At 30.2% G+C, this 18760-nt stretch overlaps 1 protein-coding gene across 7 annotated transcripts in view; it reads right to left on the minus strand.

Moving 5' to 3' along the window:
- The window catches only part of LOC143251057 (cyclin-dependent kinase 17-like), a 127587-nt gene that overhangs the window by 9813 nt on the left and 99014 nt on the right, over positions 1 to 18760 (minus strand). For all 7 annotated transcript variants that reach the window (XM_076502396.1, XM_076502392.1, XM_076502393.1 and 4 more), the window contains 7 exons: positions 15367 to 15423; positions 10990 to 11104; positions 10409 to 10503; positions 3966 to 4028; positions 3061 to 3184; positions 763 to 823; positions 457 to 516 (listed from right to left, as the gene is read on the minus strand). In XM_076502396.1, the coding sequence (XP_076358511.1) occupies positions 457 to 516; positions 763 to 823; positions 3061 to 3184; positions 3966 to 4028; positions 10409 to 10503; positions 10990 to 11104; positions 15367 to 15423 (575 nt within the window). The remainder of the gene's footprint in view (positions 1 to 456; positions 517 to 762; positions 824 to 3060; positions 3185 to 3965; positions 4029 to 10408; positions 10504 to 10989; positions 11105 to 15366; positions 15424 to 18760) is intronic.

Consider the following 18760-nt stretch of genomic DNA (forward strand, 5'->3'; position numbering starts at 1 on the left):
ATGGCATAAAATCTTTGCTAACAACCCATATTTCCATAGTATATAAGTTGTAAGTTCCTAATTCTGCAAGGAAATATTTTTAAAATCCTGAATTTCCACTGGTATGACACATGTGACATATTTTCTTCAGGCATCTTTGTATTATCTATTTTTTTTCACCACCCCTTGAAAGAGTAATAAATTAAATGTAAATTACTCACTACAGAATCATAATTATTCAGACAAGCTATAATTTTTATAGCTTTGTTTTGTTTGGTTAGAGTGCTATCAGTATAAAATCAGACCCTCTCCTGCCACAACAACCTGTGACATCCTCTCTTTCAGGATATGTTAATAGTTCTCTCCTACATTTAATTATATGTTTATAATGCCAATAGAATGTCAAGGTTTTCAACTATCAAATTATCAATTGCATAACATTGTGTTCCAAGCAAATAACCACATCATCTAACTTACCATAAGTCAATAGAAGTAGTGTATTCTGTAGAACCTATCAAAACATCTGGGGGTCGATACCTATAACAATACAGTACAGAATTAAGTTTGATACTCACATTATTATGATGACTGTCTCATATATATATAGCTGCTCTAACAAATTCATGTCTAAAATATTAAAATTCTGCATAAGGTTCTCATAAAGTAAAATTCATGTTATCACAAATATCATGAAAATTTTGTCAAGTTGACTTCAAATAAAATTCCTACTCTATATTCGTTTTAAGATAAGAGATAATGCGAAATACGAATTGTTTCACTCACCAAAGTGTAACAACTTCATTTGAATAGGTTTTTGTTGGAACAGATTTAGCTCGGGCAAGCCCTAAAACACAGATATGTACAATTTATTAGACACACATTTTTAAACAAGGCAATTCCTTTTTGCAACACTACATTCTGAAAGAAACAAAACAACAAAAAAACTAAAAATTCTTGAAAATACATTAAATGTTGACAGATCTATCCAAAATCCACTTTGATTTTTCTTTAACCTATATTAACCTGGAAAACAAACAATAGTGCAGTTCACTACTTCTTTAACAAAGGAACAGTTCTCGAATTTGTTCATTCTGTTTAGCAATCAATCCATTAATTACAAGTAGTAAAAACTTTTTGGAAAAGGAAGTTAATGTAAGGATGGCTGATATTAATCCTTCTCAAACAATACAAAAAAAGATGGCAGGGATTACATTTACATCATCCATACTATCTTCTTTGCATTATTTTTGAAGGGTTGGTATTAGCCATCCACACAGTGACTTCACTTTTTTAATTCAGTGTTTCAATAAACATAGGATAGTTCTATTTATAGCCAAGTTCTAAATACAATGAAGTTCCAACTGTGATATTTATTGTTTATCTATTATTGGTTAGTAATTCCCATTTCACCCTCTAATTAAGCTTTTTAAATAACAACGAATTTTGGCAAGAAAACAAACTTTAAGGGGTAATGATAACATTGATTAGAGTACAATTACAATTTACAAATTAGTTCTAGTTAATAATGCTTATATAAGCTGATACTCCAGTTAAAACTATGTCACCTCAGTGAAATTGTTTGACATCATTGTTTTAGTTTTCTATTATCGTGTAATAGAAAAGAAACAGAAGAAATAAGAACAATAAATTCATACTTTTTACAATAATATTTAGAGACATTACATAGATATTGTTATAAAAGGAACACACTCTATACTTGTAACGTTCTGTTGAGGTCATACTGTGAAACTGAAAGTTCTTGCTTCCTGTTATCACAAGTATTCCTTTACACTTTGAGGTTGTGAGTGTATTATAAAAGTAACAGTAAAGTCAAATAAAGTAGCTAGAAATTAAGGACGGCTGGCAGAGATGGCCCTTACACAGCTTTGAAGGAATATTTGACACAAACAAGTAAAATACAGTACTAACAATTTTTGGTTTTGGTTATCCAAGTAAACAGTGAGTTAAGTATATAGATTTATTCTTGAAACATCTGACACACAGCGCATTTTACCATTAAAATATGGTCTTGTCAATATTTAAATATGTTACTTTATCCAAATAATCATTATTCTGTTGCTTCTACACAACAGCCAATACAGCAGATATCATCTGTGAACAAAATTATCTCAGTAATCTCATCATGACACTCACTAATTACTTATTTTTACAAAACATTAAATTCAACTGAAATTTGTTAAACAACACCCAAAAATTAATTCTTTTATCTGAACACTCATTCACTCTGTTGTTTCAATTATACAATCAACCAGTTAGCTACTTGATGGAAACAAACTTAGTTCTTAGCAATCTATGACCCATGAGCCGGATCCGGCCCTTAATTTCCAAACGAAATATTACATCCACTCCCCCTGTGGTGGTCTTAAAAAAGAATTCAACTTTGCAACTTCATGTAGCCCTCCATTCGTTCACAGACATGACCTCTGACCCCTGTGTGAAAAGAGGTTGCTGACCCCTGATCTAAAGACTTCCAGTCTTTTCTTCTACTCAATATTAAACTTTAATTTTATCATCTTACCAATTACAATCTTGCTGCACCACAGTTTAAATGGTCTATCACCAGTCGTGTTTAAATATCTTACTATGTTAAAATTAGAATAGTCTGTATTATGCCACCATGAACATATATTATATACAGACATCACAACAAGTTCATAATATGCAGAATTAATATTAACAGAAAATACTTGGAACCTCCAAGGAAATAGTTGGCTTTGGATTACCAGGAAGTAAGAATCACACTTCTCACCAGGTAATGAAAGATTTTAAATTTATTGTTCTAAATAAACTTATCTAATGAAGTTCACAACACTAGTACCTGTCAGGCAACAAGGTCTGTATAAGATAAAAGTCTCAAATAATTAATAGTCACATTACTAATTCTTAATGTATAGAATTTCACTGAATAAGTCTCAGCTCATTTAAACCTTGCAAAATACTAGTATGAATACTGACATACATAAAAGGCTAAATGCTCCCACCAAGACAAAATCTTACACATTTAAAATAAATAAAACCAACTAGATATTTATAATAAAGCAATCAGCAACACATTCTTACCAAAGTCTGCTAATTTTAATTCTCCCCTATCATTAATGAGCAAATTTTGTGGTTTGAGATCTCGATGAAGTATACGTCTGCGATGACAGTATGCTAGACCACGTAATAACTGGAACAGAAAGAGCTAGAAAAACGAGAAATACTTAAAATGAAATTTGACTGCTTCCGAGACAAAATTCATCGAGTGATCACATTAGAAATAACATGCTTTCTTTTATGAACTACTACTCATGTCTAAGCAATGCCAAAATTCAGTAAAATACATATAACTATCAGAACTGTACCAGACTTAAAATTTTTTTTTTTTTATTCTGACGAAACTAAGTTTATTTTAATTAAACCAAACAATCTTTTCAGTTTGTTACTGATACGTTTTGTAATTCAAGTCTCTTAACTGTTACAACATATTCGTGGCACGTTCCTGATTGTATTTTAGCACATTGTACATTTAACTGAGAAATATTTACAGAAATATGGTTTCTATAAAATAAATTTTTTTTGGTTCTCATGTCCAATTATAAGATGAGCACCATATGTGCAAACAAACTTACTGTTGCTACATAGCATCATAACATCAGTGATTATTACTATAAGCACAATTCATAAAATAACTTAGTAGTAATGTTTAACAATATCTGAAATAGTGAAATTAAAAACTTTTATAGCTTAAATACTAAACAATTAAATTTCATTTTTAACTAAAAATACTTTAAGTGGGTGATTTTCTACAAACAAACCATAAATAAGCAAAGAAAGGGGGGCAGAAAATGTTTTCTGAAATAATATGCAACAAGACTTCACCCAAAGAATGGTACGTCGTACCCCTACATAGTGATGTAAAACGGTAGTCACCAGAGACAGAGGTATACCTACATGCACACGTTAATGTGAAGATTTCTGCATACCTTTACATTATTCATACTGAGTATGTTCCCACAGTCATCCATATACTGTTTCAGATCCTTTTCCTGAAATGAAGAAAAAACAGATTACTGCAGATACTGCCTCACAATTAATTTCATGAGTATTACTGGGATTATGGCTGAAGGACATCCAAATAACAAAACAGATCAATGCATTCTGATCTAATTATTTATATAAACTGCACCATTAACAAAACAAATTACAAGACATTTGACAGCAGTTAAATAATTGTAACATATAAATTAAAGTATACTAAAAGCATTTTCTTTATCAGCTAGTAATTGTTGACATTATGCTTGTGATAATCTACAGCCTACCAATGCCAGTGGTATGATGATCCTCAATAGCCAAAAGCCACATTTCTAACTGTCAAAGTGCTTTTCTTCCAAGAGCAGTCACAGAAATAACCATGTGTTATTATAATTAGCTAATGCACCTGAGGGGTACATGGTACATCTCTACATTTTATACTTATCTGCACAAAAGTTCAAGTGTGTGCATTTGTGCAAAGCATCATTACACAGAGAAGAGAAACATGTATGCACATTGTTCCCAAAAACGTGAAGAGAAACATGTATACACATAGTTCCCAAAAACGTGAAGAGAAACATGTATACACACAGTTCCCAAAAAACTTGAACCGACAGATGCATGTGAATAAAATAACCAGTTTTAACACAATTTACGGATACAAAATACATTTAATATCAAGCCCAAGGGCTTCAATTAAAATTCATCAAAATAAGCCTGATACATTGCTGTGACTGAATATAGATATTAGTACAGTCAAATGCATCTATCTATACAATATACAACTTTATTTATGTGCCCACAACTGACAGCTATAAAACATTCTATACAAAACCAATAGCAATGTAACTTTTGTACTAACAAATGTCAAGTAACATTTTATTCCTTCCACTACACAACTTACTTTCAAGACACTTTTTAACAGTTCGAAAACTGTTACACTTATCACACTATCAGAACCAATTAAGAAACACCCATTATATTTATAAATCAGTAAATTTATGAAAAAAGGACTAGCTGTGTGACACTTAGACATCTTCAAATCATCATTTTATCAGTTACAGTGAAATTAGTAAATACAATTGCTTTTAAAATGTTCTGTAAGTTTATATTTGAACCCTGGTTTATGGGTTTTAATCCATAGCCTCCATAATCTACACTGACCACATCACACTGGTGTAACTAACCATGTTTATAGTCTGGACATGGAGTTCATTCCCTAGCAGGTTAATTCTAACTGAGAAAAAATAAGAAGATAATTCTTACATTAAGCAAGAGCTCAAACTGTCTACTGTTTTTATATGAGTGAAGGTAACTGCTAAATTTAATGTTATAATATTGGAAAACATAACCCTTTTTCTTTAAATAACACTTGTTACTTACAACATTTTGATGTTTCATTACACATTAAAAAATAACACAAAGGGTTATTGACCAATTTTTAACAAAAATTTTACCTCAATTAATATACAACATTCATTTACATTGATTCAATTACTTGTACTCTTCTTGACATTTTGTATGTAACCTAGATAATAAGAGATACATTATCCTAATTTGGCATAAAGTTCTTAACTCAAGAAATTTTACAGACTTCTTGATGAACTAGAGTAGAAAAATTAAAGAATTTATGTGAACTTTGGTAGTTTTTCTTATTCTATAAACTGCCCACAAGTAGAACTGGGCAATTAGCCTGGTATAATTATATACTACACTGAAGTATCACGTAAAATTAATCGACTAAACAAAGATAGTGTTTTTGTTTATTCCAACTATCCAAGACTAATGTAAGAATAGTTAGTTAGCTGAGTAACTATAATAGATCAATGAATTAATTGATTAATTGATTAATAACTTATACTTATCTCCCAGCTCTACCCACTAGTAATACTTCTGCTCGAAGAACCAATTTATCTGTAGTAATTAACTAATACAAACAGTAAAATACCAAATGATATTTACAGGGATCTGGTATCTGTCCCAAACAAAAATTTCTTTGCATTTCACTGATATTTGAAAAAACAATCCATATTTTAGTTGACATGTGTTAAAAACATTATACAGTAATGTGTTTAAAGATCACCAAGGCAGAACTGTACATAACTTCAAAACAGTTTATGAAAACTAGTTTGTTGTTGACAAAACTTTATATTTATGGCAAAATGCAGTGTGCACCAAATGTTTCAAGAATGAATTTTTGGTGCAGATAGCCAAGTTACTTTGCACCATAAAACACCAAACCAACCAACCAACCAAGAATAAATCTATATACTTAACTCGTTGCTTACTTAGATAACCAAAACCAAAAATTGTTAGTGGTGTCTTTTACTTGTTTCTTTCAAATATTCCTAAAAAGATATTTCAGTGCCAACTGTACCAGCAATCCTTAATTTTTGGCTACTTTATTTGCATAGTAAGATTTTACTGTTATTTTTATAACACACTTACAACCCTAAAATGGGGAGTAATATTTGTGACAACAGGAAGCACGAGCTTTCAGTTTCATAGTCTGGCCACTAGCCAGCCACTGGACTCCAGCCAGTTGTTACAGGCTGACACTAATTATTTAATGGTTAACTTATTACTCCACAAGTGATAGTATTACTGTGTTCAAACTTCACACTCCAGTTCTGCACTAGTCATCACGTTGTTAAACTCAGACTAGAGTTATAGGTAATAACCCCCATACTTCACAATTTTATCAATTTCAAGAAATATATTGTGGTATTTTTTTATTTCCAAATATGAATGAGCCCAAAAACTATCTACAAAGAAAACAGGTACTAAGAGTGATAAACACGTTAATTACTTCAAGACTTGAATTTAGAATAGAGTATTGAACATTTTTAATTGTTTTTAACATCCAAGTTTAATCAACTTTGATACCAGTAAAGTAATATGATGTCTTTGACCTAATAAGGCCATCTTCAGTTTCTATGTAAAACTGACACCCACTAACAATTTCACACAGAAGCATTTACATAACACTGATTTTAGTGACCTTGAATAAGTAATATGTTATCATTGTTGTGCATAATTATAACTTAAAAATCTATACTTTTACAGTAAAGCAGTGTAAAAACATGTGACCTCTTTATGACCTTGATGATAGGTTTTTAAGCATAGGCACAAAAAATGCCAACATATATAGAACAGGAGTTCCATTTAACTGTGATCACTGATGTGATTGTTGTTCTTTATAAACCAATCTGGATCATTCCTAAAAACGTTTGGGTGAATTTCATTAAACACTTAAAAAGGAATTGATTATACTAAATGAAAACACACATCTATCGATTACAATTCATGTTATTACACTAAATGAAAACACACATCTGTTGATTACAATTCATGTTATTACACTAAATGAAAACACACATCTATTGATTACAATTCATGTTATTACACGATATGAAAATGCACATCTATCAATTACAATTCATGTTATTACACTAAATGAAAACACACATCTGTTGATTACAATTCATGTTATTACACTAAATGAAAACACACATCTATTGATTACAATTCATGTTATTACACTATATGAAAATGCACATCTATCAATTACAATTCATGTTATTACACTAAATGAAAACACACATCTATCAATTACAATTCATGTTATTACACTAAATGAAATGATCTAACAAAGTTGCTTTACAAAAGTAAGAAAAACAACTACTTCAAGATCAAACGTACCAGAACACAGAGAAGAATTCTTAGAATATGACTCATTCAGCTTTCACCACAGAATGAAAGCAATTAGAGGAAACTAAGTAAGCTTCATGCAAGAGATGCAATAAATTCCAGCAGTTACAAAATATATAGCACTGAAAATCATGTCTAGATAAAACAAAGGTGAAACAGAAACACTTCTTGTGGGATTAAAAGAGAGAATAATAAAAGAAAAAACAACTTTTTTTGTAATGAAATTTTATTCTAGTTGTCATTCAGACCATTCTCAATGTTTAACTTCACATGTCAAGCTGCCTTAATGAATTAACTATTCTAAACACCGACTATCACTGCCTTTACAGTTGTTTATGTTTAAAAACCTTGTGGTGACTCATTTATTACTGCATTCAGTGACTATCTTTTATTTGTTTGCAGAGCATTTAGATTAGTTTTATAGTTTATTTAATCAAATAAATCACTAACCTGATGAAATAAATTAACTGTCAATCATATTTGTGAAGGTGTATGCTATTGTACTCTTATGTCTCAACATAAGCAAAGACATTCAAACAGTATGTCACATTAAATATTGTCAAGTACTGGTATTTTGCAAGGAATGACCAATATACTACAGGGTAGAACATGCAAGGATTTATGATGAGTATCAGTTATTTATTAATTATATACAATAAATATTTTGTATAGTGGCATGTTTCTGCATGGCTCTTTATAAACATCTATAACTATGCTACACAGTTCTTTTTTTGTACTGGTATATGTTGATTTCATTTAATTTTGGTGGTTTTGTTAAATTAAGAGACTTTTCAATCAGTATTAAAGTTTTGTTATACTGTTTAGTTATTTGAACAATCTCTGAATAACCTGCTACCATATTAAATATCCCATAAGTAACAAATCTGATAAAATATCTTGAAACTATTTGATGTTCCACATCTTAATTTGATAACTAATCATATTAGTTCGGCTCCTTGCTACTTCTGTCAGTACACAACTAACCAGATTTTCATTATTTTTACCATTACAAAAACTACTTTAATAATAATAAATTAGGTTGCCATTTAAAATCAATTATAAATTGCAGTTGACATAGTTAATTGTTATATAAAGGTTTCACTGCCATATAAACAAAGGACAAAGTGATAACCTAAACATCAAACACTTTTTAAATAATAAACTCAGCAAAAGATGAATTGGCAATAAGTAAAAAATGAAGCCTTATTAACTGAAGAAAAAACAAAACAACAACAACACAAAGCCAAAGCTAAACAACCAGCTAAAAGCATCACTGTATATCAAACTATGGTCAATTTATCATGTCTCAGTTGGGTACAAAATGAAAACTCTAAATCCTTTATGAAAAATCAGTTATTTTCAACTTTGTTTCACATATAAAAAGATCTGAGTGAACAGATATAAAGTCACTAAATAAAACTTGGACTTTGAGCTCAACTTATTATTAATTTATGAGCACAGAGATGATTAGATTCCAACAACAGTATGATTATGTATGTGATATGAAAGAAACCAAACAATTTTAGAGATTTATTCAGTTGGTGGACAGATAAACCAACTTTATTGTTCAAAGGTTTACTCATTAAATACATACAAAGGAGAATTATGTTAGAACTGTACTACCATGTATTCATGCTTTTAACTACAATACCTTGTTCCAAGAAAGCAAAGAAATGCAATTATAAAGCAGGATAGAAATTTAAAAATTTATATGCAAAAAATGAAATTGTCTTTGAAATTTACAAATTATTACTTAATAGCAACTATATACTTCATCAAACACAAGAACAAGAGGTACATGTTTTAAGGAAGAGGTTGCTCCACTACATGCATAGAATATATATATATAATACAATATGTCATTTGTATTAGTACTGATCACAAATGTAAACTGATAATAAAGTAATCACAAATGTTACCCACAATAAATCACTATTTTTTTCTGATTATCTTTGTGGGTGAAAATGAACAATATATTCAAATAACTAGAAATGGTCTGAATTTTTAGTCTAAAATGCAACTCTACCAGCCTTATGAGCAATTCATTAAAGAGTGTGTGTTTTCTTATAGCAAAGCCACATTAAACTATCTGCCAAGTCCATTTAAGGGAATTGAACCCCTGATTTTAGAGTTGTAAATCCATAGACTTACTGATGTACCAGCAGTGGACTCAGTAAAGAGAGAAAGTACCAAACCTGCCCATTATCAGACAATAAAATCATATTTATAACCTATATTATCAGTCTCAAGACCTCTGATGATATCACACCAAAAGGTTTAGAAGTTGATTCAGTGTGTCACTTTAACCTCCCTTGTTACCTTCATGGCTGCTAATACAAGTAACTGAAACACAATCAACTTTGTTACAAACTGTATCTCAAAATGGCTGTTATGGGTATTAAGACTTTTATTGATAATAGAGAACAATGTTTCAACCTTCCTAGGTCATCTTCATGTTAAGAAAGAGTTTGCAAGTGACCTTTGCCAGACACGCGTCTCTTTCTCTCTTAACCTGAAGATGACCTAGGAAGGTTGAAATGTTGTTCTCTCTTATCAATAAAAGTGTTAATACCCATACCAGCTGTTCGGAGACACATTTTTATCCAAGTGGGTTTCTCATCATCAAGAATTTATTACAAACTATTCTTGCTAATGTAAAGGCTATGAATAAAGATCTACTTACCAAGTACTCAAAGACAAGCGTGAGAGACTTCTCTGTGTGGACTATATCATGCAATGTGACTATATTGTTGTGTTTTAACTCCTTCAGTAGAGAAACTATGAAAGACGGAAGAAGACACTCAGAACAATTATAGAGTAGTTTTTAAAGTCTTAACTGTGAAGCAAATTGTCAAACAAGTTTATAAATAGCAGTTTTTTCGAACATTGTCAGAAATAATTTTTGATTTAGCTGATGTAATGCCTGTTTGCAGAAATAACTTCACGAGATGCTATACTGGTTAGCACTTAAAAACACACGAAAATTACAAAACATGGTTGAAGCTAAAATGTACATTTTTACAATCACCATATTTCAAAACCTTCCCATCACATATGATGATTCATTATCTCTGCTGGTTAAAAGAAAGACACAATGAAAAAGTCCAATGAATTTTGTCTCTGTAGTGTGCTGAATCTGTAAGGCATGTACAATACACACTGAATTGGGAAAACACTTTTTGTCACAAGTTTTTCACTTAATGCATATCTATAACTGAAAACTTCTAACTTTCATGATATTGTTACGTTATTTGTTTGTCTCACCTTCTCTAATGGCGGTACAAGGAGCACCTTCTTCATGCTCTAACCTAATTTCCTTAAGGGCAACAAGGTTCTCCGTTAACCGACTCTTCCCTTTATAAACAGTAGCATAAGTACCCTGAAAACAAAGGCCTCATTATAATAGTAGAAAAGAATTTTAAAAACCTTCAAAATGAAAATCCTAATTATTTCAGTCACAAAAAGATTAATTTCTATAAAAAGAGGTTTAAATCCTCTTTACTGTATGATAGTTAATAAAAACATTATACCTTAGTTGTAGGTTTAAATCCTCTTTACTGTAGGATAGTTAATAAAAATATTATACCTTAGTTGTAGGTTTAAATCCTCTTTACTGTATGATAGTTAATAAAAATATTATACCTTAGTTGTAGGTTTAAATCCTCTTTATTGTATGATAGTTAATAAAAATATTATACCTTAGTTGTAGGTTTAAATCCTCTTTATTGTATGATAGTTAATAAAAATATTATACCTTAGTTGTAGGTTTAAATCCTCTTTATTGTATGATAGTTAATAAAAATATTATACCTTAGTTGCAGGTTTAAATCCTCTTTACTGTATGATAGTTAATAAAAATATTATACCTTAGTTGTAGGTTTAAATTCTCTTTATTGTATGATAGTTAATAAAAATATTATACCTTAGTTGTAGGTTTAAATCCTCTTTACTGTATGATAGTTAATAAAAATATTATACCTTAGTTGTAGGGAAAAATTCTGTTATTTTCATGAACAGATTCAAATGTTATAAATGAAAAATTCTGAAAAAAATAAGTAACAATGATTCATATCTGATTGAGAGGTCTGAACCTAAGATTTGGATATTATGTACCAGAATGTATAATGTATAATAATGTATAAGTAACAATGATTCAGATCTGGTTGAGAGGTCTGAACCTAAGATTTGGATATTATGTACCAGAATGTATAATGTATAAGTAACAATGATTCAGATCTGGTTGAGAGGCCTGAACCTAAGATTTGGATATTATGTACCAGTTTGTATAATGTATAAGTAACAATGATTCAGATCTGGTTGAGAGGTCTGAACCTAAGATTTGGATATTATGTACCAGTTTGTATAATGTATAAGTAACAATGATTCAGATCTGGTTGAGAGGTCTGAACCTAAGATTTGGATATTATGTACCAGAATGTATAATGAATTATAATGTATAAGTAACAATGATTCAGATCTGGTTGAGAGGTCTGAACCTAAGATTTGGATGTTATGTACCAGTTTGTATAATGTATAATAATGTATAATGTATAAGTAACAATGATTCAGATCTGGTTGAGAGGTCTGAACCTAAGATTTGGATATTATGTACCAGTTTGTATAATGTCTCAAGTATGGACAAAAAGCCCAGAATGTGGATACAACTACAATCTGTATAGTTAATGTAAAATTGTGACATTTTTCAAATGAACAGAGAGTTTAATCAAACATGTAAAATAAAAAAATATAAATCACAACAACTTTAAGAAACAAATGCACACAACATTAAATCTGAATGTAAATCATTGAAAGGTGTTTGATTCCTGAATAACAAGAAAAAATAAATTATATTTATTAAATTCTCCACTGGAAAAGGAAAGTGTTTATTTTGCTTGTACAACTATGATAAAATTTATGTATTTGAGGCATTCACCTGTTTGTTATACACACATACACAGGATATATATATCCCTCTTGTGCCTGAATGTTAATAACTTCCTTGTTTTATATGTTATGCCTTCTAACTGAGTAGGTATCTGTGTTTCCTGAATCACTGTTACACAGCATCTAATTCACCTAAATTTACATTGTAAGTCTGATTCAATTAGCTATACAACTTTTTGTTACATATAACATCAGAGGAAAACTAACTGCTTCATGAATACTGTTAGCTGGAAACATAATAAACATTTTATTTAAACTAGCTTTTACACACAGTTCTATCAGTTATTAAATCCTAGGATTATTTAATTATACATTTGTTGTTCCTAACACTACACTATGGTCTTTGGTTCAATTAGTTGTATACACAGTTCTATCAGTTATTAAATCCTAGGATTATTTAATTATACATTTGTTGTTCATAACACTACACTATGGTCTTTGGTTCAATTAGTTGTATACACAGTTCTATCAGTTATTAAATCCTAGGATTATTTAATTATACATTTGTTGTTCATAACACTACACTATGGTCTTTGGTTCAATTAGTTGTATACACAGTTCTATCAGTTATTAAATCCTAGAATTATTTAATTATACATTTGTTGTTCATAACACTACACTATGGTCTTTGGTTCAATTAGTTGTATACACAGTTCTATCAGTTATTAAATCCTAGGATTATTTAATTATACATTTGTTGTTCCTAACACTACACTATGGTCTTTGGTTCAATTAGTTGTATACACAGTTCTATCAGTTATTAAATCCTAGGATTATTTAATTATACATTTGTTGTTCCTAACACTACACTATGGTCTTTGGTTCAATTAGTTGTATACACAGTTCTATCAGTTATTAAATCCTAGGATTATTTAATTATACATTTGTTGTTCCTAACACTACACTATGGTCTTTGGTTCAATTAGTTGTATACACAGTTCTATCAGTTATTAAATCCTAGGATTATTTAATTATACATTTGTTGTTCATAACACTACACTATGGTCTTTGGTTCAATTAGTTGTATACACAGTTCTATCAGTTATTAAATCCTAGGATTATTTAATTATACATTTGTTGTTCATAACACTACACTATGGTCTTTGGTTCAATTAGTTGTATACACAGTTCTATCAGTTATTAAATCCTAGGATTATTTAATTATACATTTGTTGTTCATAACACTACACTATGGTCTTTGGTTCAATTAGTTGTATACACAGTTCTATCAGTTATTAAATCCTAGGATTATTTAATTATACATTTGTTGTTCATAACACTACACTATGGTCTTTGGTTCAATTAGTTGTATACACAGTTCTATCAGTTATTAAATCCTAGAATTATTTAATTATACATTTGTTGTTCCTAACACTACACTATGGTCTTTGGTTCAATTAGTTGTATACACAGTTCTATCAGTTATTAAATCCTAGAATTATTTAATATACATTTGTTGTTCATAACACTACACTATGGTCTTTGGTTCAATTAGTTGTATACACAGTTCTATCAGTTATTAAATCCTAGAATTATTTAATTATACATTTGTTGTTCATAACACTACACTATGGTCTTTGGTTCAATTAGTTGTATACACAGTTCTATCAGTTATTAAATCCTAGAATTATTTAATTATACATTTGTTGTTCATAACACTACACTATGGTCTTTGGTTCAATTAGTTGTATACACAGTTCTATCAGTTATTAAATCCTAGAATTATTTAATTATACATTTGTTGTTCATAACACTACACTATGGTCTTTGGTTCAATTAGTTGTATACACAGTTCTATCAGTTATTAAATCCTAGGATTATTTAATTATACATTTGTTGTTCATAACACTACACTATGGTCTTTGGTTCAATTAGTTGTATATACAGTTCCCTGTTCCATTAAGTTACATATTACATCCACATTTACTTAGGCAGTATGTCTTATTTTTAGCTTAACTTTATATTATTGTACATTAAATTGTATCTACACAGCAGGTATGGTGTATGTTAATGCTAACAGACAAACACAGACAAGCCATTTGATTTCTATGGTTATCCTAATTTTATGAACCCCACTACAGCATGGCATGTTGCCAGTAAAGCATTTGCTTGCCAAGAATGCTACTGATATTCATGCTTCCTCAGCAAGCTCTTCCTACACTTGGACTGTTTTAGCATGAAGATAAGTTTATGTTACACAGATCTACATTAACAATGACGACTACACCACAGTCACCTCAAAATACAGAATCAAGTTTACAGAATGATGCATATGCATCATCTGATGTGTACCTACAGGAAGAAATGATGGATTGAAAATATGTGTCTTTTTTCCAATTATTAGAAGCCAGTGGGGGAAAATAAGTAACAACCCAAATTATAATGAGCATTTTTGTGTTATAAGTTAAATATACAGAAAGAAATAGAAATAAGTAAGTTAAATATACAGAAAGAAATAGAAATAAGTAACACAAATTATAATGAGCATTTTTGTGTTATAAGTTAAATATACAAAAAGAAACAGAAATAAGTAACAACACAAATTATAATAAGTATTTTTGTGTTATAAGTTAAATATACATAAAGAAATACTTCAGTAATACTGATATAGAGAATATTAAAATCATACTTGAATATCAGTTGCTCAACAAACTTACTAACTACATATGGATAAAAAATAACTTTTGTCTAGCTTACCTCTCCTAGTTTATCTAGTTTAGTGTAGGTTTCTGTCTTGCCAAACCCAATTTCTGACTGGAAATAAACAATTTCACATAAGCTGTTTTCTAAATTTGTATTTTATCTTTAACATACAGTATAAATAACATTACAAAAAACAACACTAATAGGCTAAGTTAAGGAGGCTAGAAGAATTCTCACAAGCAACATTAACATAAAGATGAAAAACTAAGTGATTTTGGTCTATGAGTTCATATTCTATTATGAAAAACTCAGTATTTATCTTACTTTGTTTGACTGGCTTGTATCTTAACTGTAAAAACAGTTGTTTACAACAGTTTTCAAACTTTATCCTGTGTCTGATTACCTTGTAATTCAGTACTGACAGTTTGTACAGTATTGTTCACAGAAACTGATCTGGTATCTCACTGACTGACTTAAGTTTTAAGTCTGATAATCTACACAGCCAGTGAATTAAAATAGCATCCAGTAGTTCATCTTCCAAACCACTTGAATTAATGTTTGAAATACAATCAGCTCTACAGTTAGAAACCCAGAAAAGTTTACAAAGATTTCTTTGGTATACAATTGGCTTGTGTATAATCAAATACTCAAAAATCACTTCCCAAAAGTTCACTTTGTAGTAGGTATCTTCATATTTTGACTACAATCACCTGAATAATCAACTACCATAAAAATATTAATGACTGAAAAAAGGTAAAAAATATGAACAGAAATTTAAAATAATTAATGTGAAACAGTCACCTTATTTCTTATACCCGAGCAGTTGTAGAATTCAAGGTCAAACAACAGCAGAAAGCCAATGACCTATGAACAATTATTCACATCACACTCATGGTGGCAATCAGCATGCAGTCACCAAAACATGAGAAGACCTTAGCTCACACCATGAAAAACATTAGAACACTTATTTAGTTAGGAAGAACTTGAGATAATTCCAAACAATGGAATACTGAAACTTTAAGAGGAAGTTACATTTTACTTCCTGTTGACATTATATTTTCATGTTTATGCAAAAACATACATCTTCCAAAGCCATGTTTATTTTCTTCACACATAATCTCCTGCTCTATTCCACCAAATAGCTGCCACAAAAAAAAAAACACTTGTCTCGGGAAGGACTATGACAAACAACAGTTTAATTGGAGTAGAATGTCAGGGTGGACCAGAAAAATTTTCAAGATTCTAATTTAACCACTGATGACAATTCACATTTTTTCTAATGATGCTAGAGCTGTCATTTATCTTGTAACACAAGATAAAGTACAAGTCACTACAAATACAAACTGAAAAAAGAAAAGTGTTTGTGATGTACTGCAATGCGGCCAAGCTTCTCTGTCACGTGCTAAACTATCTCATTAACTTCAGAATTTGCACCAAAGCTATACAGGGGTGTATTTGTACAAGTCCCTTATTTGAACTGACAGGTAAAAGGGAGAAACAGCTGGCAAAAAATACTCACCTCCAGCTCTTAAATTATTCTTATCTGATTGAATAGCAAGATTTGTGCCCAATAATCAGAGTGCAATTTTATTTACCACGTCACAAACCCTCAGATTCACAGTCCAAAAAATTAACTATTAAAGTATGCAAAGCCCTGACGCTGGTTAGAATGAAGTGACTGGCAAGAGGTACTTGCTTTAAAGCCCAGACTACACAAATTCAGCAGTATCCCCCCAGCTACATACCAGACAGAATAAAATTTCTGATTTCATAAGAAAATAAATATCCTTATATGCCTGGCGATACTCAGTCTCTAGTACTGGGTTCAACCTATTGTCAATGACCTGCAGTCTAAACAATTATCACAAAATATCAAAGTATACACGACATGCATTTGCCTAAAGTAAATCCAAGTTAATACGCCTATTGAAGCTAAATCAATAACCTTACATTTTTAAACACCGTTGTCTACTCTGTAAAATAAAACCAAAAAACAAGAGCAATCAGAGGGATTTTATAACCTTAACCCACCACTCCTTTTTGAGACTGTGTGCTTTTAAACTGGATAACATAGAATTTAACCCTAAAATATGTAGAAAATCCTTCTCAGATGCAGAATGATAAACAATATGGGTCATTTTTTGTAGTGTAATAAGAAGCTTCAACCTTAATGTGCCTATGAAATTTGGTATTTGATCACAGAGTTATTAACTAAAAATCATGAAAGTGTCCTACTTCCCCATTATAAAAAACATGCTTCAAATTGAATCAGAATCCAGATCCAAATCTGTATTCACACAAAATTAGGGGGAGGAGAAACCTGTTCAATACTGACTTCTCTTCTTTTGTAAATATGTTTTTGTACATTATTAGTTTTTTTTATATGCATGCAGAAAAAACATACATATATGTGTACCCTTTGTAGGGCTTCTAATTTTCTAATCCTAAAAGCCAGCTGCATGATTAGGATGTCTTAATGCTTAACAAAAAAGGGTACAGACGAGGGTGTGAAAACCACCTTTAAGACCTATATTAAAAATTATGTCCTGTACACATCTTCCCACACTTCAGTAACAAAAGTCATGAAGTTTAAATGAGGATACAATTAAAGAACCAAGAGATACTGCACAAAAAAAATTTGTGGGTTGACTTCAGTGGTTGATATCATACTACAGCCCACCTTCTCTACTTTTGCAAAGATTTTCTACCTAGGAAAAGAAAACTGCAAATAAAGCTATGAGGTATACACCTCTGCTTTTTTTCTAGAGTTCACAGGTTATGAAACCAAATCTCTGAAGAAATCATAAAAAGAAACCAAACTGTGCTAACTAAATTTTTTATCAAGGTGAAATTTAACCTGAGAGAACAGTAAACAAGATTTATACAAAACAGAGAATTAAAAGTTCCAGGACCTAAAATCTGTACGAATATTACATAAAAAGTGTCTGTGTAAATGTATAAATGATGACAAGTAGAGCTTTGAACAGGCTTTCTACAAATTAATACCAATGAAAAGTCTTAATTATAGATATCAGTAAAGTAAGATTCATTGTTTTTGTGTGTGTAATTATTAACTATTACAGCTTTGTGTATTTCAGAAAGAATAATTAATAGAGAATTATTATAACAGAACATATTATTCTAGTAAACATCAGATATATTAATTAACCAAAGTAATTTAGAACAAGTGACTACAAATAGCAGTATTAGAAGTTTCAAGAAAAACTACCTTTTTTATAATTGTTACAGACATGTATAATATTACAAAATATGGTGCAAATATTACAGGGTTGAACAAATGTGCTCACAAAGGATGAAGCACACACATAAACTTGTTTTCAAATGTACACATCTCAAGAAGTTTGGTTGTAAATTTAAATTCTAACAAATTAAAAATGTAATCAATTTAAACTTGGCAGACTTTTTTTGTTCTCAAGTTTTGTTATTT

This window comes from Tachypleus tridentatus, chromosome 5 (assembly GCF_004210375.1).
Source record: "Tachypleus tridentatus isolate NWPU-2018 chromosome 5, ASM421037v1, whole genome shotgun sequence".
In the NCBI taxonomy this organism is placed as follows: domain Eukaryota; kingdom Metazoa; phylum Arthropoda; class Merostomata; order Xiphosura; family Limulidae; genus Tachypleus; species Tachypleus tridentatus.